This window comes from Rhinopithecus roxellana, chromosome 14 (genome assembly GCF_007565055.1).
Source record: "Rhinopithecus roxellana isolate Shanxi Qingling chromosome 14, ASM756505v1, whole genome shotgun sequence".
Classification (NCBI taxonomy): Eukaryota; Metazoa; Chordata; class Mammalia; order Primates; family Cercopithecidae; genus Rhinopithecus; species Rhinopithecus roxellana.
The window spans coordinates 42720026-42744455 of record NC_044562.1 but is presented as its reverse complement, the minus strand read 5'-3'; the positions used below and the strand labels follow the sequence as shown (position 1 = coordinate 42744455).

The 24430-nt window shown below is 37.9% G+C and overlaps 1 protein-coding gene and 1 non-coding gene across 7 annotated transcripts in view; both read left to right on the top strand.

Moving 5' to 3' along the window:
* Window positions 1–24430, top strand: part of MYO1B (myosin IB) — a 185279-nt gene that overhangs the window by 127381 nt on the left and 33468 nt on the right. For all 6 annotated transcript variants that reach the window (XM_010379774.2, XM_010379768.2, XM_010379771.2 and 3 more), the window contains 7 exons: window positions 3112–3198; window positions 3798–3863; window positions 14738–14842; window positions 16558–16620; window positions 19063–19263; window positions 20394–20620; window positions 23467–23667. In XM_010379774.2, the coding sequence (XP_010378076.1) occupies window positions 3112–3198; window positions 3798–3863; window positions 14738–14842; window positions 16558–16620; window positions 19063–19263; window positions 20394–20620; window positions 23467–23667 (950 nt within the window). The remainder of the gene's footprint in view (window positions 1–3111; window positions 3199–3797; window positions 3864–14737; window positions 14843–16557; window positions 16621–19062; window positions 19264–20393; window positions 20621–23466; window positions 23668–24430) is intronic.
* Window positions 4530–4637, top strand: LOC115893335. Its single transcript, XR_004053351.1, has one exon. It is a non-coding gene; the product is annotated as a U6 spliceosomal RNA (small nuclear RNA).

Sequence of the window (24430 nt, the reverse complement as noted above, 5' to 3'; positions counted from 1 at the left end):
TTTGTTTTGTGTTTTATGTAGTATTCATAGTATCTGGTTCCACTGATCTATTGCCTGGGAGGTTTTGATTCCTGTGAAAAGTGATTTTTTTTACTAGCCTTTCCTCATAGTTTCAATTCCTGGGCCCCAGCATCACCTTTATTGCCCCATGCCTCCTTTTCCCAAGACATTTAGACCTTTCTCTAGATAGGAGGACTAATACTGAAATAATAGAAACTCAAGACAAGAGTTTTTCAGCTTCTCCTAAACACTCTTTCCTTGGCTTCTGATGTCCTCTGAAATCTGATCCCACGCAGCTTACCTCAGTTTATTCCTTGCTAGTTCTCTGTTACCTGGTGCCTCTGCTCCTGCCTGCCCGTCGCCCCCCATGCCATGCTCATTCCTTCTGCCCATCTAAATGCTCTACCTGATTGTGCCCCATCCAAGGAGACTTCTTTGATCAAATAGGCCTCCTGAGACACCCCCCACCCCCATCAGAACCCCCTTTTCTTTGCAGTTTGGCACCTGCCCTCTGCTTGTTTCCTCTGTGTTAGTTTGATCTCCTTAGCTCAATTCTAAACTGGAGGGTGGGCCCCATGTCTGTGCATCTCTGAGTCTCCACCTTGCTTGTCACTTGCCGTCCTGGACCATGCCTGTTGTTACTGTCCATGTCTGCAGCACGTTCCACCTGGACTTTTCCTCTGTGAGTTTCGTGCAGCTGCAGAAGTGCATGGTCTTTTCATAGGGTGCTTGGAAATGAGATGGTGAATTAGTGCACTTTGAGTCTTCCCTCATTTCTACATACCATATTAGTGGTCCTTAAGTGGGAATAGACATTCCTTCCCTTACTGCTATATAAGATATTATTGTGGAGATTCGGTGGCGTGAATCAGGCTCAGGAAGTCAGGGGTGGCACATTGGCAGCCTCTAGGGCCAGGTAAAGCTCAGTATTTTTAGTTGACTAAAGGGTAGTATTTTCTTTGGTTTTGTTTGCTCTTTAAATGTTGAATTTGAGTGCCTTTAGCCTGGAATGCATCCTCTAACCCCGACAGAGAGAGCCATCATTTCCTGTTCATTTCTATCACACAGTCTCTGGAAGCATTTGAGTTTGAGACCGCTGGAATAAATATTGTTGGAGGAACCAAAGAAGATTAATATTGGCTGTTAATACACTTTAAAAAATATAAAGCAATTTACCAGAAGAAATTGTCACTGTTAGTTCAGTTGCTTATTGAAATGGTGGCTTATTGAAAGGAGACAGCATATAACTAAAAAGCTGGATGACATTAAGATAAAAAAGGGCTCATCAACAAATACATGGTGTCTTGAGATAACTTCAATTCATAAGAAGAAAAAGGAAAGGATTTGGAAATTATATAGGCTCATGAGGTAGTAGTAGACGAAAAGGATACTTCAGAAAGCAATATAAGTACATCTGTAGACTAACTGTGCGCTAGGCATTATTCTAAGCACTTAAATGACCTATTTTAAGAAAGCAAAAACTAGGAGAAAGGGTACTGGGGAAAGATGCATCTCAATTATATTCTGATTTCTCTGTTTGAGGCTTTGACGTGCATTTTCTACTATGAAAGCATTCCCTCCCTTGTTTGTTTGTTTGTTTGTTGCCAACTCCTAGGTATATTTTCTAACCCTAATTGGAGTAGGAAGGGAGGTTTGGAATTTGCATGGAAATGTCAGATGAAGGGAAAAGGTGTTATCTTCAGCTGTGTTATGTTGCCAGGGAAGTGAATGTGTTAATTAAAGTTGTTACATTTTATTTAGGAAGAAATGTAGAGAAAGTATTGCCACATAATCTAACAAGTTGTGCTCTTTGTAAAATAAAAACATACTGATTAATTTTAACAGTAATACCCAACTTTTTACTTACAAGCAGCAAAATACACACATATGGCCAGCATGTTGAAAATAGAAACAAAAACCTCAAGTTTTTTCTCTCCCAAGGCCAGTTCCTTGTTAGGCTGCTGACACCCAACCTCCAGGCCTTCCCAGGATGCTGGTATTAAACATCTCATTAGTACTTACCTACTGTATGCTCTGGGCACTTAGTACATTTAAGGGTGTTTAGATTCTGCTGTCCAAACCTGACTTTCTCCACCCTTTGGATTCTAAGAGTCATAGAGATGCATATGTCTTCTGCCTCTTTGTCAAGTAGTTCTGAATAGCTTTAAAAGTAGATAAGCACATAAGGGGGTTATGTTCATTCTATAACTTAAAAGAACTCATTGTGGAAGTTTTTTTTTTAATACTCAAAACAATTAGTGTGGCCAGGCATGGTGGCTCATGCCTCTGTAATTCCAGCACTTTGGGAGGCTGAGGTGGGTGGATCACCTGAGGCCAGGAGTTCAAGACCAGTCTGGCTAACAAGGCAAAACGCTGTACTAAAAATACAAAAATTAACGGGGCGTGGTGGCACATGCCTGTAGTCCCAGCTATTCAGGAGGCTGAGGCATGAAAATCCCTTGAACCCAGGAGGCAGAGGTTGCAGTGAGCTGAGATTGTGCTACTGCACTCCAGCCTGGGCAACAGAGTGAGACTCTGTCTCCAAAAAAATTTAAAAATGAAAAAAAGATTGAGTGAAGAAAAAAAATTTACAGATTCCATCAGTCAAAGACGTTTTAATATATCTCCTTTGAATTTCCATTTCTGTGTATAAGGGTTTTAAAAAATGTTATCATATTAAGCATACAGTTGTTTAATTTTTGCATTACATGAGCATTTCCATTTCATTACCTGATTTTCACAACCATCACTCTCTGATGACTGTAACATTACTCTCAGGGCATGTTTCTCTTACTACCCGCTATTGTTGGACGTCTAAATTGCGTCTGATTTTTCTCTGTTCCATGACATTGAAGTAAATATCTTTGTGGTGAAAGTTTTTTGCAGCATTTAAAATTAGTTTTCCTGGTTTGTGAAAAAGTGTAACTGTGTATAAACAATTTGCCTTATTCTTTTAACGACTTGATTGTTTATGGCACAATAAAACTGGCTCTGCAAAGAAATGTAAAATAAAAGCGCTTTGAATATTTTTTTAAGTATCTTTATGATTTTATTGAAAGTACACATTGTGGAATTGTGAGTGTTAAGTTTTGTTTATTTGTTTTTTAATAGGCTTATTATGCCCGTGATGCTCTAGCTAAAAACCTCTACAGCAGGTTGTTTTCGTGGTTGGTAAATCGAATCAATGAAAGCATTAAGGTACTGAATTTCTATGAGCAAAATCAATTGTAATAAATGATATTCACAGTATAAACATTAAGTTGAATAAAGTTTAAATTTATAATCAAATAATTGATTACCACTTATAAAGATTATTCCTTAAAAAGAGTTTATCATGTATAAGATTGAAATTTGTCAGGGATTTGGTTTATTTTGTTTTGCCATTTGTGTTGCTTCTGACTGGTGAATAGTCGGATGGTCTTTGTGGAGTTACTCTGGGGGTCGGCGCCACAGGTTCTGGCCTGGCTCACCTGCTAACTAGTTGTACACACTTCGCTGAAAAGGTCACTTTACTTCACTAGATCATAATCTATTCATTATTAAAATGAAGGTGTTGGACTAGGTGATTTCGAAAGGCACCACTAATGCCTTCTTTAAATATATCACCTATTATTAAAATTTCTAAAAGTTCTATAGCAATGCCCCATCTCATAAGTTTTTTAAAAAAACAGCTAAATTACAGTTATTTTCTTACTTAAGAAACATGATTAACTTGTAATATATATCTGTGTTCCTTAGATGCTTGTAGTGTTACATTTCATGCCTTAATTAACCCTTTAATTTGAAACTTTTTTAAGGCACAAACAAAAGTGAGAAAGAAGGTCATGGGTGTTTTGGATATTTATGGCTTTGAGATTTTCGAGGTAAGATTTAAAAATTTTTTTGTAATGTCTTTAGTAAAGTGGAATGGTTGGAAATTAAATCCTGTCTTATATAGACATTATAAGTAACTGTAACTTTGAATCTACAAATAATCTTTGTGTAGATGTAACACACTATCACTTTGAATCTACCAGGTGATATTTGTGTAGATGTAACAACATTTGGTTGTGTATTCCTGCATGTGTGCCAGAGATTGAGAGAGAGAGAGAGAGAGAGTGTGTGTGTGTGTGTGTGTGTGTTGTGTGTATGCTGAGAGCCAGCATTTTTGAGACAGTGCTGCTTAAAAAGAACTTGTATTAGTACCTGACTTTTGAAATTGCGTATTTAGATTTCTAACTGTGAGGCTTCCAACAAGCTACATGAGTATGGCTGTGGCCATTTGTGTGTGGTTTAGAAAGTGTGGCAGGTTGGTGCCATAAAGAAAGCCACAGGAGGGCTGGACACTGGTTCTGGCCTGGCCAGGGCTGGTCATTTCATCTGTGAGACTCGGGGAAAGAGGGTTTGGATTAGGTGACTTGTTGAGTCTCATCATTGTGATCTTATGATAATGAACTCTGCTGCAGAGGTTGAAGTAATTTCTGCTGAAGCTCATAGTGAATTTTTCAAATGATTCTATGCTTGTTACAGATTAAGTATTTAAACCATTTGTGCTTGGTTAAGCAACACATATACCTAAAATTAGAATGATATAGAGAAGATGAGCATGGCCCCTGAAAAAAGTGATTTGGAAAATAAAATAATCATTATGTACTTATGTTAAAATTTCCTTTTTGCCCCCTTGCTAACTTTGACATTTAGAAGGAGTTTTAAGGATCTATTAAAACATTTATTCTCACTTTTAGGAGTGGCATTTTAGTTTGGTTCAGGGAAATAAGAAGTAGATCAGGCTCCTTATTTCTTAATTCTCCCCCACAAGTAAGATTTGTGAATTTCTTTAAAGAACCAGGCTCTGCCCAGAATGTTCCCAAAGAATTTACATGTTCTAGAAAATTAGGGTCACAGAATCACAGAAAAAAACATCAGATCATTCCTTTCACCTAAACCAGACCTTGCTAGCGAATGCCTTTTTGTTAGTATGTTCTCCCTCAATCGTATTCTATATTTAATAGTTAATGGAAGGTACTAATTGAGGGCCCACTCTTTGTAAGCATTGTGGCAAGTGGTGTATGTATTGTCTGATTTACTTTTCAAAACAGCCTCATGATGTAGCTGTTATTATTACGAATCCCATTTTACAGATAAGAAAGTAAAGTTCCCCAGGTCAAGTAACTCCCTAGGGTTATACAGCTACTTAGTGGCAGACTCAGCACCTAAACTCCAGGCCCTTTTAATATTTTCATTTATTGCTTTTCTTTCTTACTAAGATTGAGACCAGGGGCACTTCCTCACCTTTCTTCCCAAAGTAACAGGTTCCCCAGTGGAAGTAAGAAAGAAAGAAATATGGTAAGTGTCTTGACTCCCCTATTTCTCCGCCGTCATCATCACTCCAAGCTCCTGGCCAGCATTGGGTGCCTTCCTAGATGGAAGTGTGTGTGCTGGTGGCTGTGCCCATGGGGTCCCTGGAACAGAGTTCTTCAACACAGCATCCGCTTGTATTGTTGCCTATTTAGCAGAATCTACAAAGGAAAGCTACCAATTCCTTGGTAGAAAGGGAAGAGGTTTCTGAGTTAAGAGAAATGCTTGAGTACACTCAGAAATGACTGCCGATATTAATTTCTTTCTAGTGAGACCTCAGGTTACTGTCACTAAATGGGCAGAGTGACAAAGTCATTCTTTACAGTTGGCAGGGAAAAGGACTTATTACCTAACACATTGCTATGCTGATGTAGATTTAAATGTTTTCATGAGCAGGGGAGGTGGTAAGCAGAGATTGCACTGGAAAGTTAGATTAAGAAGATACATTCAATGACATTTCTAAAGTCAAAGAAACTGATTTTGTTTTAATTTTGCTAGAAAAAGATTATTGATCTTAAGCTAATGGGCAAGGGCTTAATATCATGTCACAACACATGGAAACTTTAAAAAAATAGGTTAATGAGATTATGATGGGATATCTAGTTGACTTTGTCTTCCAGTAGGTCCTAAGATCTAATTAGCCCTGGGAAAAGAAATGCTTATAACACTCAAAGGAAACTGAGTTATAACTCATAAACAATTTGAGTCATTTCTCAAGTATTTATTGAGTTACCAGATACCAGTAGTAAACATAACTAAGATATTCCTTGTCTGCATGGATTTTAGAGTCTTGGCCCTAAGATTGAGAGTCCCTTGTTGCCAGAGGACACATCCTGTCAGGTAGAAAAGTCTAATCAGGAAACTACATTATGTTATAAAAGTTTGTTTGCTACAGACCTAATCAGAACAGAAGTCAGATGTTCCCGTGTAAACATCCTTTAACTTGGTGCTGGGTGAAATACCCTATACCCTTCAGCAATCCAAGAATATTTTTCATTTCTGGTTAATTCAAGTTTCTCTCCATACCTGTGTTGCTGAATGTGTCCTCCTTCTGCAAGTTATACCATCATTTTTCTCAGCACTGTTTCAACTAGATTTAACTTCAGTTTATGAAAATGCCTACGTTATATTTCCTTTTTTTTTCTTTTTTGTGATGGAGTCTTGCTCTGTCACCAGGCTGGAGTGCAGTGGCGCAATCTCGGCTCACTGCAACCTCTGCCTCCCGGGTTCAAGTGATTTTCCTGCAACACCACGCCCAGCTAATTTTTGTATTTTTAGTAGAGACAAGGTTTCACCATGTTGGTCAGGCTGGTCTTGGTCTTTTGACCTTGTGATCCACCTGCCTCAGCCTCCCAAAGTGCAGGGATCACAGGCATGAGCCACCGCGCCCGCCTGGCTGCCTGCATTATATTTCTAAGTATTCTTCCTTTCTTCAGAGGATTACTCTTATTTCAGTGGTTCTCAGAGAGCTGTGCATTGGCATCACCTGGGGGAGCTTTTGCACATTCACATGTCTAGGCTGTACCCAGAGCAATTATATCAATCTCTGGAGATGGGACCACAGCAGCAATATTTTTAAAGCTCTGAGGTGATTCCAGTGTGCACTCAAGGTTGAGATCAAATGCTCTATTAGACAGAAATCTCTGGAGTAAACTGCAAATTCCAAGCATGTGGTGTTCATGCTGCTTGGCCACTGTATGGAACACCCTTGTAAAACATTGGGCCTCACCTACTGTTCATCTGGGCGCGTTGGCTCACGCCTGTAATCCCAGCACTTTGGGAGGCCAGCGCGGTGAAATCCGGTCTCTACTAAAAATACAAAATTAGCTGAGCGTGGTGGCTTGTGCCTGTAGTCCCAGCTACTTGGGAGGCTGAGGCAGGAAAATCGCTTGAACCTGGGAGGCAGTTTTCACTCCATTTAAACAGAACTTTCAGCTAAGGCCAAATCCAATCAGTTATATGTCTGTAGCAACTCTTATAATAGCCATCAAATTATAAAAAGTTAACTTTCCTTCTCCATGCAGTAAATACTTTTTCTTTTTTTCCCCCCAGTTCCTTGAGAGAATCAAGATTCGTTTTTCATTATATTTAATTGTTCCCTCCATTTTCCTTTCTAAGCCCTCTGATTAATCTTCAGTTTAGATTTTTAATAACTTTTTTAAAATAAATAAATTTATTTGTGGGGAGGTTAGATTAGAGATTTGGTTGGTGATTTTTAGGTACTTTTACCTGCTTTTTAATACAGAGTTACAGAAGTTTTTTTTCTTCGTTTAATAAATTATTCACATACATTCCCAGATGACAGCCTGTATTTTCCTGGATTCTCAGCGATGTTAGAACACATGGAGACATCAGGAAGCTCAGAGTATTAGGAAACCAAGAAAATTAAGAACTTAAAAGTACCGCAAGTTGAAGTACAAGGGGTCAGAGAGAGTATGGAAGAAGATTCAGATCCACATCAAGGCAAAAATGAAAATTTCTGTGATATTTTCTACCCAAGTGAAAAGAAACTGCTGGAGTATAAATAACATTTATTTTTTTCTTTGTTCTATTGTTCTTCAGTTGACTGTAGGAATTAGAGTTCTGCCTTTTAGAATACCCTGGGCATCTCTTTAAAAACTGGACAGTAAAGGGAGAGACTTTTTAAAAAAAAAATGCATCTAATTGTCCCATGGCCCCACAGTTCCCATGAAAATGCCTTTTTTAGCTGAGCTGGTGGAAACCTTTCCCTGTGGTCTGTCTCTAAACGAAAGAGGGAAACTGATGCATTAAACCATGGGTTGATGACACATGGATTTGACTGCAAAACATTCCAGTACCAGCTGGAAGTGCTGCCTGGCTGGCCACATGTGATCCGATGTCAGTTTGGAAAACAGATCAGTGGAACAATGATACCAAAAATAAGGTGAAGTGAATTAAAATTCATAGAGGAAAAAAAATCTAGCTGTACACCCTGGTAGAACAGAAGACCAACTTCCCAAAGGAAGAAAATTATAATGCAAATACTCCAATTCCACACATTTATGTTTGGACATTCTTATAACTGAAAAGACCGTCTGTGATTTCTGAGCAATATTTATAGCATATCCATAAAAGAACTGGTTTTCTTTTTTTTAAAAAAAAAAGATACTAAGTTAAAAAGTAAGTTGAGCAATCTACATTGATTTCAGCTCATTTTCTACATACTTATCTGACAGGTATTAAAACTGGCAGATATTTTACTAGGAAAATCTGATTGGTCATTAGTGTTCTATAGACCAAAGTAGGCAGTAGTAGCTGATTATTTCACCTTTCATTCAGTGGAGCTAGTTTAACACAGGCAAAGTGCTAATTACTTTCAATTATGGACTCCTTATTTATCTTGCCCTCATAAACCTCACTGAAAGGGACCCATATATGGTAAGAGTATGATAGGCTAGATGCAATGATTATTTCAAATAAAAAATCTAATACTTGGGCAGCAGTCATTGTTGCCTAGTAGGTTCACCTCATGATTATAAGATTTGTTTTCTAAATTGTTTTTGAAAGAAATTCTGGCTGTAGTCAGCACCTTCTCCTCTAGTTTCTTGCCTTCATTTGGTCCTTCTTATGCTAGAAAGCTTATAATTGAAGAGGAAGGAAACAATTTAAAGTAGATTTAGAAAGAAAAGTGATGACAACTGCTGTGATTTATAAAAGATAGATAGATGGATGGATGGATAGATAGATAGATAGATAGATAGATAGATAGATGGATCGATAGATGGATCAATAGATGGATCAATAGATCAAACTGTGTGAATAGCCAGCAATCCCTGAATTCCAGAGCTGGACACCCATCCCCATGTGTCAGTCTCGTGAATCAAAGTCTTATAGTGTATCTTTTATAGATATGTTGTAAATATTTCTCAGAAATCACAGACCATCTTTTCAGTTATAAGAATGCCGAAACTGGCCTGGTGCGGTGGCTCAAGCCCGTAATCCCAGCAGCTTTGGGAGGCCGAGACAGGCGGATCACGAGGTCAGGAGATCGAGACCATCCTGGCTAACACGGTGAAACCCCGTCTCTACTAAAAAATACAAAAAACTAGCTGGGCGAGGTGGCGAGCACCTGTAGTCCCAGCTACTCGGGAGGCTGAGGCAGGAGAATGGCGTAAACTTGGGAGGTGGAGCTTGCAGTGAGCTGAGATCTGGCCACTGCACTCCAGCCTGGGTGACAGAGCGAGACTCCGTCTCAGGAAAAAAAAAAAAAATTCCCAAACTTGGCACAGTGGCTCACTCATAATCCCAGCACTTTGGGAGGCCAAGGCGGGCAGATCACAAGGTCAGGAGTTCAAGACCAGCCTGGCCAACATAGTAAAACCCCGTCTTTACTAAAAATACAATTAGTCGGGCATGGTGGCATGCTCCTGTAGTCCCAGCTACTTGGGAGGCTGAGGCAGGAGAATCACTTGAACCCAGGAGACAGAGGTTGCAGTGAGCCGAGATCATGCCACTGCACTCCAGCCTGGGCAACAGCTGAGACTCTGTATCAAAAAAAAAAAAAATTCAAACTTAAATGTGTGGAATAATTGGAATATTTGGATTATAATTTTCTTCCTTTGCGAAGTAGGACTTCTGTTCTATCTAATAATATGTGTGTATTTCTTCCAGGTATAAAAAGTTGTTAGATGAAAGCCTATTTTAAGGTATTTAAGAAGAGCTACTATAACGTTGTTTTTCTTAAAATTGGCTGTATTTTAGTATATACCTGGAAGAAAAAATGTTAAGGGAAATTTTCTAAACCTTTAGCTAGTCATTCAATTTGGTAAATGTCTGAAAAGGAGACTATTTAATATTAAATGGTTTTCTCATACATTTTGAGGATTTTTTAAGTTTACATTCTAAGAAAAGCGGTTCTTGTTTTGGAGCCTATTTCTTGACGCTGTGATATTTAAAAATGGACTGTGGTTAAGTGCATTATATTTTCCTGTAGGAACAGCATTATAATCAGAAGCTGTCAAAGACTTTAACACCAAATAAATCTTTGCAAGGACCAACAGCATATTTTGTAGCAATAATATAGCTCAACTTCCCTAAAATAGTGATATACACTCAAAATTCTATAACTTTTATTAAAGGTATTGACTCATTTATTATGCAGGAGACTTTACTGTATGTAAAAATATAGAAACCCCCAAGCCAGCATGTTATATTCAAAATCTGAACTCAAATGAAAGTGCTGAACTCTAAGAAACACTAATATGTAACTAACAGTATTTTTTTTTTGCTCAGATAAGTCCTAGTCTTTGTGTTTGGACTACTCGCTGTTTCTAATACGTTATATTCACCTGCGGACTCCTTGCCATTTCTGTGTCCCAGATACAGAGGGACAGAGCTGCCCCTTCTATTTACTGACTTCCTTTCAATATTTATTGTTTTTAAAGAGCCTAAGAGTTTTAAAAGTATCTGTCTTCCTTAAAGAGTATAAAATGTCATCAGCCTCCTTTGTTGCTAAGGAGAATATACAAAGGGGCTAGTATTTTTGATACATCTTAAATAATTTATATTGGAGAGTTTATGATTGATACTTGTGAGTATAAACTAGTTATGAACCGACTGGGAATATGATTTCCTGGGTTTTGTTTTTTGTTGTTGTTTGTTTTGATGTTGAAAGGATGAACTCAAAGTCTAGAATTCTTAAAAGAAGCCCCAGCGTTTAAAATTTGGTTATATTATATACTTCTAAACAAAGTAAGTGCTCACTATCCCAATCTATAGTTGGTAACTATAGCGTGAAGTAGCAGAGAACAGACACCTTGCTGTTTTGCCTTTGTTCTCTGAAGCAGCCTCAGCTTCATTTAGGGAGGTTATGTAATGGAAAGCCCAGAAAGTACTTGTTTGAAGATGTTTCTAAGTTTTAGTTTTATTCCTTAGTCTTCAGAGATAAATGTGGGTAAGACAGTAGAGAAAAATTGCATGCTTGGAGCATGGGTGGAAAACTGGAGAGAGGAGATGAGTCATTCCTGGGGCAAGTTCCTGCCCACTTCCTCTTCTGGAGGCTTTGATTCATGAGCCTGACACATGGGAGAGGGCCTGGCCCAGGGATTGCTGGCTATTCACACAGCTCTTGACAAACCAAAAAAAGTCTGCAAATATAAAGTTGCTTTGGGGTCTTCATATTCACCTGGTGGTTTCTAGTCTCAGTTTCGCTATTTTATGAAGGAGGGGAGGCCCAGGTTGAAAACCAGGTATTAATTTAATATTCATATTAATGGAAAAATGTGTTAGACATATATAAGTTGGAGTTCTGTGAACTGCTACCAGGCTATTCCTTAATTTTCTGCAGATTATTGATTATTCCTTAAATTTTTGCGAGTTTTTAATCATACGTGAAGTCCCATTTTCCTCCACATTTGAACAGTGCCATCAACTTCAGCTTAGATAACAAGAGAGGTGTGTGTCTTTAGCCTTCACTATGAGCAGTAATGGTCATCTGGGTGACCCATGACGTGTTTTAGAGACTTTGGAGGTGTGTTTGCAATAGATGCTGATTTCTGTGGGGAAGTAAGTTAATTTCTACATCAGTAATTGTGCTATTCTATTTTTGTTCGGGTTTTTTTTTCGCAAGGGCGGGGGGTGATTTTTTAGCTCTAGGGTAAGGTCAGACAGGCAAGTTTTTGTTATTAGGGCATCTCCAGGAGAATACTCTCTCTTTGTTGGTTTTTGAAAAGGAGCCTCAGCACAGTACGACACAGGGATGTGTCACTGGGGTGGGAAAGGGGAGTTACTTTTGGATCTTGATGGATCTCTTCCCTGTTCGGCGATCCACCAACCACCACTGCCCCTGACTCTTTGGGTGGATGTGGACCTTGGATACATGTCATGCATGTTTTCTTTTTCCTGATAATTTATAATTAGAAGCATTGGATTTTGAAGGCTTAAAATTTCAGGCAAGTTACATGATTTATCATTATTTCGGTCAAACCGTTTTTATCCTAAAGAACTCTCCCCTAGCAAACCACCGTTCAGACACCACAGGAAGGTATTGTGGTCCTGTCTTTTGAATTGACTGGATATGGGTCATGATCCAAAGTTTTATACCATCAAAAATACAGCCTGAATGGTAAAAGCCATCATTTGTAACCATGAATAACTGTCAATACGTGCTCACTTTTAGAAGTTTATTGCTAATTGAGAACTGACTGCATTTTGTGTAATTTGTCCCTTTTTGCACCAGAATGCAGTAAGTATGACCTGTTTGCAGTGCTGGTCTGTTGCATGCTCCTGTGTTAATAGCTTCTCTAGCTATGTGAGTTTTGCAGTAAGTGGTTGTTGAATAACCGTGTGGATATAAAATACAGAATCCATACAGGAGTTTTTAAAGGTTATGGGCAAATTTAGTTTAGTTGTAATTTAATCCTTAAATTGTTTTGTAATTGTGAAGCTTTGCCTCTGGTTTCTAATCTGCTTGTGTGTGTTTCATAGTCCTGTTTTAGAAGTGTACTTTGAGCTGTTCATAGCTATACAATGTGTCTGAGGACACTAGTGCTTTCCTTTCCTTCTCATTATTTGCTGTTTGATGATTTAGCATAATTGGGTTGAAATAGCTCCATGGGCACAGACTTGCGAAATAACAGATTTGCTCCATGAGACTGTTATCTAAAAAAAATCAAAGATACGCTTTTATTAATTTTTTACTTACTATGTTATTAATGTTTTACTTATAGGTTTTATTTATAGTTGCATCATATAGGGACATACTTTGGCAAAGCAATTGAGACTTTATGATATATGGAATGCCTTTATGCTGAGTAAATAATAATAAGGCATCTATACTAGACCAACTTCAGTTTCTAATTGAAATTGTTAACTCTGTGAATTTGAGCACAGGGTTTTTAAAAATTTGTGTGAAAATGAGGACTGAGAAGTGCCCTTTGTATCTGACTATATTTATCAAAAGTGTTGAAAATAAATGTTTGCCCTTTAGTAAGACCCTTCAAGACATGAAACAAACAAACTTTTATCCTTGACTAAGTTTAGCATTAACAAGATAAGTCACTGATAGTATATTCACATGTGTTATTTATGACTTCGAGTTTAAAATTTCCTCTGATCACTGCATCACTGGTGATTAGAAATTCCTAGCTGACTTCCAGGAAAGAATGTAGTTAGATGCTGTAGCATAAGTATCATTTTTAAGTTTTCCTAAGTAGGACCAAAATTGATTTTTAAAGATCAACTTTCAGAAGACTCTGTGACTTTTCCACTTCTATCATATGTGGAGGGATTTGAAGGCCAGTGGCTCTGCCTGTTCACAAGGAGCAGTGAGCTTTGGCCGCACCATTACATGTGGGCTGTCCTTGCTCATTAGACCAGGACTGGCCACCACTGTGGGAGAAGAGTCCATTTTACCAGTGGTGGAGTCATACTATCCCTTGCTCCCACTGCCACCATCTTTGGGCAATAAAGAAAAATAGAGGTGAAAACAACAAGTTTTAGGGTCAGATCTACTTCTTCCTGGATGATGTGGTTCTTGATAAATTTATTCATTTGGTGCCCTCAGGATGTACAGCAATACATTAAGCCCTGCAGATTGTTCAGAAATGATTTAGACATAAAGCTTCTGTCAGTGAATTCATAAGAGATTAATATGAAGGAGAGGCTGCTGAGACTTGTAAGAGTGATCAGGGGTGTGGGCCTTCTACAGAGAGAGGGATTGTTTCTTGTCAGGGAGATGTTTTAATATTTGGGTCTCCATTTGGAAGGAACTTCATTTGTTCATTCACTCAGCCAGTACATACTGAGAGCTTGCTAGGTGTGAGGTGCTATGTAAGGAGTAGGAATACAGTGAACAAGAGAGCATGGTCAGCCCTCGCCCATAAGAGTGTACAGGCTAGTGAGGCAGATGTATGTGAAGTTATCTGTACATGTGTACACTTACACATACACACATGTTCATATAACATGATCTATAAAAAGGGTTAGGAAGTAAGAGTCAGAGTGAGGGATCTGTCTCTGGATGGGGACAGTAAGAGGTCAGTTCAGGAGGACTTCCTTGAGCTCTGAAGTTTCACCTAAGAATGGAAGATTCAGAACTTGGTGACAGAGATTGTGGAGCTCACTGTGTCTTTGCTGATCTTTCAGCAAAGGAAGTGAGATTGTTTCTAGCTTCTCTGTTTGGGGTGCTTCTCTGTCAACTAAAAATCTTCATCCTTCAAATATTGCATCATTTGTGTATACTTCATTCATCACTTACTCATGACCCACTCCTCAAGTACCTGCAATGGGCAAGCATCTGTCCTAGGAGCCATGTGCTGGGCTGCAGTTAAATCTGAGAGATCATGTATTGCATTTCTCATGGATTGAGATGTCTGAGTGTCATTGTTTTGGGAGATCTAGTGGCATGTTTATAAAGCTTTTTTTCATTTTCTCCATACAGGACAACAGCTTTGAGCAGTTCATTATTAATTATTGTAATGAAAAGCTGCAACAAATCTTCATTGAACTTACTCTTAAAGAAGAGCAGGAGGAGTATATACGGGAGGTAATGTTGAAATGCTTTTTTAAAGTGTTGGTCCTTTTTTACTCATAATATAAATTCTAATTCAGAAGATAGCCTAAACAAGAAGCCATATTCAAAAGGCTACAAACTGTATGATTCCATCTGTCACTCTAGAAGAGGCAAAACTGTAGAGACTGATTGCCTATAAAAAGCTATAGAGTCAGGGGTTGCCAGGAGATAGGAGTCGTGAGAGGGTTGTGGCTGCAAAGAGACAGCACGAGGGAATTTTGGGGATTGATTATGGTGGTGGTTACTTGACATTACACATTTGCCAAAACTTAGAGAACTGTATACCAAAAAAAGTCAGTATCACTGTAAGTAGATTTGAAAATATTTTAAGACTTTTTTCAATATCAAAAAGTATTGAGTATTCAAATTTATAGTAAAAATAGGTAACAGTTATTGAGCGCTTACTACATAGCAGGTATTAAGTGCTATGTATGGGTTGTCTCATTTAATGTCATCTTAAAATAACCAGAAGTAGTGTTTGCAGAGTCTTTTCATCATTAATTTAAAAATATATATTTGCTTTTCACCCTTTTATTTTTTAAAATGGCCAGTCTTTTTCCAGGTATAAAATTAGTTATTTCAAAAAATAAAAGGGAGGAATTGTTATGTTTATATTTTTATTTCCTTTTTTGTTTATTTGCCTTAATATTTTAGTAATGATATTACCTATTTTCCTTTATTTTCTTAGTATCATTTAAAGCCATTAAGGACACTGAATTCTCTTTTATCTTTCTTTCCATATAGATTTTTCTAATGTGATTGTTATCCCCAGTGACTTAGTAAAACAACCCATTTACTCGAAAGCTAAATCATAAATATTTCATCTTTATTTTTTAGAGTACTCATTATGCTTCAGAAATGTTTTATACTTGTCTGGCACCTTTTGGTAACATAAATATTCTAAAAGCACGTTTCATTCTTTTCCTGTCTTCTCATCATGAAGAGAATGCCCAAACTTTGATGGGTAACTTAAAACAGTTTGTACAGATCAGTTTAAAACACTTCTATGAATATATAGAAAGATTCCTTGCTTTATGAATAGAAGACAAATAAATGTCTACATTTATAGACAGAATGTAAGTAGACACAGAAGATTACATTTGTCTTTACGGATTTGGCTTTGTAGCCAGTGTTAGAACCAGTGGATAGGTTTTCATGTCTTTCCTTATGTTGAAAATACTTTATGGTAGCGCTGGCCTTTTTTTAACACTTGAAAGAGTTAACTTCCCTAAAACACAAGATTGACTCTAAAATTAATTTTTTTCCTTATGATTACAGATTCAGAACAGAAGAATCTAGGCCTTAAATTCTTGGGATCAAGTTCTAACTTATTTCCTTATAAACATTGTAAACATACACAAAGTAATATTGACCCAAGGGCCTGTTGAGTAAATATTTGGCCCAGGGCCAGTGAAGTGCATGGGAAATTGCTGCAGATGGGAGAGTGGAATGGAAGGCAGTCTCAGAACAGGTCAAGGGTGTTTGCCTCAATCAGATTATGTCAGTGATAGGCAGCTGCATTGAGAAAGTTTTGGGAACTGCCTGTGACATTTGCAGTACCCGTTCTGTAAAGAAAATAAATTCAGAGAGGAAGGGAAATATGATAAGATGAGCAAAGTCTGCTTTATGGATGGTAGTGTTGTGGCTTCATCTTGTGTCATTGGATTTTGTTCTGTTTTGTCTCTTAGGATATAGAATGGACTCACATCGACTACTTCAATAATGCTATCATTTGTGACCTAATAGAAAATGTGAGTACTTAGGTACAGTTTTCTAAAGAATGTTTTAGTACTATAATTCACCCTTACAAATGTTCTCAGTGCCTCAATGTTAAGCATTAGTATTTTCACTGTTACACACACACACACATATATGTTAAGGAACTGCAGAGTTCTAGAGATTTTATTGTAGCCCTAAGAGATCATACACAGTTCTTGAACACATAAATAGACAGCTGGATGTTTTGATACTTAGCCAGGATCCCCTGTGGCCATATCACAACACCCTTTTATGACCTTCAGACACCAGGCCTTAAAGGTACCAGCCTTTCTTGTATGGTTGGATTCCAGGTCTGTTCCGTGGCTCCTGGGCATGTGAGTACTGATCAGAGTAGGCTCTGAGCAACCATCCAGTTTTTTGCCAAATCATAATATTCATTTCATTCCCAAAGCTCTAATGACCTCTTAACATACTATTCAGCAGGTATTATATTAAGTTTAAGAGACATAAAGGGACAACCCCTGGAGCTGAGTTAAGTGGGACCCCAGAAGTGGCTCTAGTACAGCTGTAGCATTGATTCAGATCATACATGCAGAGGGCATTGCATGTGTGACTGCGGGTGGCCAGGGACCTGGAATTTTTCAGGTGACCCAAGTATGTGCATATGCGAAAAGGCTTAAAGTGTGAAAAATTATTGGATAATTTCGAGTAAGCTTTCTGAATCCAAGATTTTTGTTTTTAGATCATATTCTGTAGTTTATTATAAATGAATTAAATGTAGGAAGACTAATTTTGTGTGTGGAAAACAGGAAACTGATTTATGCTTGGGATTCCTAATACCTGATTTTGAATAAGTAATTTGAAACAGTGTATAAGCTTTATTGTCCTGCAGTAAGCAAGACCAGTTTAGTGAGGTGAGTGCTGTGTTTAAGGAATACAGTCACATGCTCTGAATGAGTATCAAATCATTTTCTACTCATCTTTTGCAAAACTTTTTGGGAAATATGTAATTAGCCAGTATTTTTTTCCTCAGTATTCAGCATATTCCTAAAAGTTGTTTCTCTAATTAAATTGAACATTAAAAACAATATTCTAAGGCATCACTATTTTTCAATAAGAAATAAACTGTGGTTCAAAAAATCTGAACAATGTTGAATGGGAACACTAATAAAGCAGTTCAGATCTCTGATTTTGGCTCTGAAAAGTGAATTTCGTAAAAATTTTCCTGGTACATTTTGTGAAGGAGGTAATTTGCTATGGGAATCTTAAGTTTCAGAATTTCTGGTTAGTATGTTTTCCTTGATAAATATAATCTTGCATTTAATTATTCTCCTTTAAGAAGGGAAGAAAAAGAACAGTGGTAATACACTTAATTTAAGTAGATTATCTCAGCCAAAAATTCCCTTGCAATATGATTGAAGAAGCTCATGTTCACATAGGAACCTGGGTATATAAAGGAAATGTTTCCTTCCAGCATCATTAAACAATAATGTTTGTTCTGGGGGGATGTTATGAATACACTTGATTCCTGAGAGTCCACACTTCCCCAGGGTTTTGTGTGGAATGAATAAATGCTGGTCAGAGGATGTCGTGGCCTTGTGAGCAGAAGGGGAGAGGAACCAGAGGACTTTGCCTGGGTGGAAGTAGGTGGGGTTGATGGTCAGTGGAGTGGATTGTTTTTGGAATTAAGACTTATGACCCCATAGGGGCAGTCCATGGAGCAGCAGTCTTTATTTAGCAAAGTAGAAGCTTCCTGACTTCTGGTTCAGTTTAGGGCTGACTACTCTTGGAATAAAAATGACCACAGGGTCTAGATATGCAACAAATAAATTTTCACTTATGTTTAACATCCATTTAGAAATTCCACATGAATTTCTAAAATCTGAATCTATATGAAACAGATATTCTTGAAATCAGCTTGATTGCAGTGATTGTTAAAAGCAGCATCTCAAATCACAGCATTTTTTTCTAGAAAATTAGCTTTATTTTGAACACATGAACAATTTGGAAACATAGAAAACAAGTTTCCTTCTTAGGAGTGAATCAAATAATGGCCTTAGAAGACTGTGCTTTGTGATTTGAGACATGTTATAGAGGCTGTATTGTCACATTCATTTCTGCTTTTAGATTTGTTTTTGAATCTTTGAGATCCAACTTGTCTTTTTCTAAGAGTATAAATTTCAGTCATCATCAGGCTAAGGTGTCTGAGGCAACTCCCGGGTACTGTTATGCGGGGAGAGAGAAACCAAGAAGACACACTCTTCCCAACCACACCACCATACACACACCTGGGATCCTTCAGGAAAGAGCTGATTCCTGAGACTTTTGTTATTGTTTTGATTCTCTGCTTTTTGTTATAACTGAACAGACTTTTCTTGTGACTAAGTTGATTGTGTTTGATGGTGTCATTAGGAATAATTATTAAAACAATACAGTGAGGAAGGAAGGAAACTTTTTTATTTCCTTTTTTCCAGAACACAAATGGAATCCTGGCCATGCTGGATGAGGAGTGCCTCAGACCTGGCACAGTCACTGATGAGACCTTCTTAGAAAAGCTGAACCAAGTATGTGCCACCCACCAGCACTTTGAGAGCAGGATGAGCAAGTGCTCTCGGTTCCTCAATGACACGTCTCTGCCTCACAGCTGCTTCAGGATCCAGCATTATGCTGGAAAGGTATGGGGGAGCTGTGAGCACCCAGTCAGGCCTGCCAAGTTATCCCTGCAAGGAGGCTGTGCCTCAGAGATGGGCGTTCAAAACCCCATTAACTTGTGAGGACAAATTGAGCTGCTAAAGTGGTTGAATCAATAAATATTCAATAGAAATAGAATCTGGGCCATGTTGACTAAAATCTTATTAATATAGAAAACCGAAAGCAAAGCTAATGGACTTAATGAAGAGTCTAAATATATTTTTTGAATCAAACTCTTAAGCTATCCTGTATAAAATATCTATTAACACTATTGAAGGAGACTTGCCAGTACAAATTAGGAGTCAGTAAAGACTTAAGGCTTTAAAAACACAAGCCATTTAGCAAAAATAATGAATTGTTTGAGATTTTGAAATGACGTTAGGGAAAATATTTACTTTTTAAAAAATACTTATTTATTTGATTAATATTTGGGGGAATTAATTTTATGTCATCTAATATATAAAGACAACCCTAAAAACAATCTTAATTGATTAATCTTTAGAATCCTGAAAGGTTATTGATTAGAGCTAATACTTCCTTTTTCATAAAATTACAAACTTCAAAGGGGAAAAAATTCATGATTATACATTTGTAAAAATTAAGTATATAGTACCTGAATTATCTTTAATTTCAGAATGTTAGAACTTGGTACTTTATGTTTTTATTAGCCTATATTATTAAAAGATAATTTCTGATCAGTTTTTCTACTGCTTCAGGGTATTTATGAAAATGTCAGTATTGTTTCTATTTTGCCCCATCTACTTTTAAACAGACTAGAATTGGCATATGAGAACTAGAAAATAAAAGTAAAACCCCAGAATATTTTCAGACTCCTAAAAAAATGCAAAATCCTTTGAAAATGTTATGATAACATTTTTGGAGTTTATTCTTGCAAATCCTGAATGGTAATAGAATTTATTTTGATCTTGTCTGTGATTTAGACAGATGGAATTTAAACTTGGAGGCGAACTCAGTATGAGAGTGTGACTAACGTGTCAGGGATTTTTTGATGGTGAAGGAAGAGGCTGCAGTGTAGATAGTCTTGGAGTATTTTTAATAGTTGTTTGACATTGTAGCATGCATTGTGCTGTCACTGAGTTCTATGTGCTTATAGGTGCTGTACCAAGTGGAAGGATTTGTTGACAAAAACAACGACCTTCTCTATCGAGACCTGTCCCAAGCCATGTGGAAGGCCAGCCATGCCCTCATCAAGTCTTTGTTCCCCGAAGGGAATCCCGCCAAGATCAACCTGAAAAGGCCTCCTACAGCAGGCTCACAGTTCAAGGCATCCGTGGCCACTCTGATGAAGAACCTACAGACCAAGAACCCAAACTATATTAGGTATTTCCAGCACATAAAACTTTCACAGTTTAAATGTGAGAGCACCCCGAAGGAATATCATTTTTTCCCTTTGTTTCAGTCTGAGTGTAGCCCACGCAGAGGGTAACTAAAGTACTTACAGATTAAATAATACCTTACCTGGGATTGACTTAAAAAATGCTCCACTATCCTTTCCCCTAAAATAAGAAAGTAAAAGAGTAAAGTATGGTGGAGAAGATAGTAGATACTTAATGATGCCCAGTGGTTGACACCTAGGTGTTTTCAACTTTCTGTATGTTTATTATTATTTTTTTTAATGGCAAGTTAACAAAATATAAGTGTTTTTTTCTGGTGAGTGTTTTGCAGAAAATTTGTTGGCTTCATTTGGGATTCTTGTTATTTTAGCTTAGAGCACAGCATTGAAGCAAGTGCTTTAGTTACAACTCTGGCCCTTCTTAGGAGACATGCACTGTTTTCTTCCCTGTGAGAGGTGTAGGCCTGGAGAAAGTAATGATTCCTAAAGCAATCTGAATTTTTTTCAAGGCAGTAGAAAGAACTTCTTAAAAGGGGCCGGGCGTGGTGGCTCACACCTCTAATCCCAACACTTTGGGAGGCGGAGTCGGGTGGATCACCTTAGGTCAGGAGTTCGAGACTAGCCTGGCCAGCATGGCAAAACCCTGTCTCTACTAAAAATAAAAAATTAGCCGGGTGTGGTGGTGGGAACCTATAATCGCAGCTTCCTGGGAGGCTGAGGCAGGAGAATCGCTTGGACCCAGGAGGCAGAGGATGCAGTGAGCTGAGGTCGCACCACTGCACTCCAGCCTGGGCAACAAAGCAAGACTACGTCTCAAAAAAAAAAAAAAAAAAAAAAAAAGACTTCTGGGCTCTTCTCTTTTTCTGCTTCTAGGGCATCTTAGACAAAACTCTCTAGATTTAGTGAAGACCAGCTAGGATTAGAGTTTGCTATGTGTGTATTTGGTGAGCTAGATAATAGAAGGAATGTGTCTGGTGGGTCAGATTTCACAGAGCACACCCATACCCACAAATACCTTCTATAGTTGTCTTTGAAAATGCAGTTATGAGGAAACTAGAGTGAAGAATATTTTTGTGTTTAGTTTGTGTGCCTGATATTTATATTTACAGAAATGTAAGTAGACAAAACCCTCTGGTTTGATTGCCGTCGGATTAGAATATATGTTGGAGAGGATCCTAGTTTCAAAAAAATCCAAGAAACTTTCTGTGATGAGTTGCTTTTGTTGTTCTCAATTGAATGAATTTTTTTTTTTTTTTTGCATCTTAAGTATATTTTATTGAGGTGTCATTTATGTGAAGTGATATGCACAGTTCTGAAGTGAACAGTTCAATTTTTTTTTTTAACAATTATATATACTTTAATAACTACCACCCAGGTTAAGACATAAAACATTTCCATTACCTCAGAAAGCTTCTTCATTCCCCTCCTTTTTTTAATTTTTACAGTTTTTCTAAGAAATCTTAATAAACCCCCAAGGTTGTGAATATATTATTGTATATTTCCTTCTAGAAGCTTTGTAGTTTCAGATTTCATATTTAGATCTGTTTCCCCCCAGTGTAGATATCCTGTTGCACTAACACCATATTGAAAAGAAAACAGTCTCCTTTTCCCATTGATTTGCTTTGTGGCCTTTATTGATAATCAGTTGAATGTATATATGGGAGTCTGAACTTTCTAGGCTGTTCCATTTATCTATTTGTCCGTCTTTCTTTAAGCCAGAGAGTAGACATTATTTTTATAAATGGTAAAAGAGAAAGCATAGTAACACTGATGCCAAACAACCTAAGATGTAGTTGTCCACGTAAGTGTGTAATTTCACAGTTGTAGTTAGGCAGCCATAATCATGAATGTTTAAGTATTAGGACACAAGGATTGTTACAGTATGATCCAAAGCTAACAATGATTTAAGCAAGACTGATGTTTATTTCTTGAGTAACTTCTAAGTATGAGGACTCCAGAGCTGACAGGGCAGCTCCTTCTGTTTTGTGGCCCTGCCATTTCCTGGACGTGTTCCTCATCTGCATGGTCAAAGATGGCTGTCCACCATGTCAACATTTGCAGCCAGCAGTAAGCTGGAGGAGACCAAGGGGAGAGCCCGTGCCTTCTTTTAAGAACACTGACTAGAGGCTGCAGACATTACTTCCCCTCTGATCCTAGCGGCCAGAAGTTGCTCACCTGGCCACACCTACTTGCAAAGGAGGTTGGAAAATAAAGCTTTTCCCTGGGCAGCAAAGTGCCCTGTTAAGAAAGGAGAGCAGATATAGGGAGGAAACAGTGTTTTTAATCTTTTTATTGAGGTATAATACATATATATTAAAGTGCATGGATCTTAACTATACAGCTTCTTGAAGTTTTACAGATGTATGTGCTTGTGTTACCCCATCCAGACCAAGTGGTAAAACATTCCCATCAGTTCAGAAGGTTCCCTTGTGTCCCTTGCATGTCGATCCCCGACTACTACCTCTCCCCAGAGGAACAGCAATACTGATTTTTAACCATGGCTTAGTTTAGCTTGAACTTGATATAAATGGAATCATAACTAGAGCATGTACTCTTGTGTTGGACTTTCACTCAATGAAATGTCAGTGATACTCATCCACATTATTGCATTTATTAGTGTGTTCTTTTTAAAATTACTGTGCCTGCAGTATTGTATTTATTTTTAGGTTGTTGTAAAATGATTTGAAATAATTTCAAAAGTAATGACTGGGTTTCTTAAGAATAACAAATAATTGTTTTGCTATGAAACAGTTATATATAATACTTTATTAAAACATAGACAATTATATCCATAAGAGGCAGTTTGTAACCTAAAATCTTTGTAATCTTTAAGGTGTATCAAACCGAATGATAAAAAAGCAGCACACATCTTCACCGAGGCTCTAGTGTGTCATCAGATCAGGTACCTGGGGCTTTTGGAGAACGTCCGAGTGCGGAGGGCAGGCTACGCCTTCAGACAGGCCTATGAACCTTGCCTAGAAAGATACAAAATGCTTTGTAAACAGACATGGCCTCATTGGAAAGGACCAGCCAGGTAAGAAATTCAGTGACCATATTTAATAATGAATGTTTTAAGTAGTCAACTAATACAGGGTTTTTTCCCACATAAAATTCATAAAACAGAATTTTATGAAAAACTGGGTATAACCTCTGTTTTGGACCTTCTTCCATTAGGATACCATTTTGTGCTAAGGTCAAAACAAGATTTATCAAATCCACATTTGGGACTTGTATGGCAATAACATTAATTTTTAGAATATTTCCAAGGTAGGTTCGTAGGAGGTGATTTGTAATTTGATACATTTATATTTGTGTAGAATCATAGAAGGGTAGAATTAGAGACAGGTTGAATTACCACTTGTCACTTTTCCCATGAAAAATTTGGCTGCAGAGAGAATCAGTGGGTGGGTGAAGGTCCCTCTCTCTGCCTAGATCTGTACCAGTTAATCGATAGACAGTACAAGCAGGTAGGATTCACAATGTCAGTGTTACTGCTGGGAAAGCTAGATTAGAGAATTTAGCTTGGACCTGGTGCCATACAGCTTTCAGCTTGTCTGTCCTGAATTGCATTTACTCATCCAGTCCCAGACAGAGTGCTGGACACCGCAGGCCTAGTGGTGCATACCCAAGTCGTGCAAGCTCTCCCTGGGCAGAGAGAACTGTGTACTGACGGGCAGCTGCTGCAGGAGAGAAATGGAACCTTGCTTGTTCAGTGACTTTCCTTCTGCTCTCACCAATCAGAGAGGCTGCTCCTCTGCAGGCTGAAGAAGCTTGCCCCTGAATACTGCTGGAGGGCT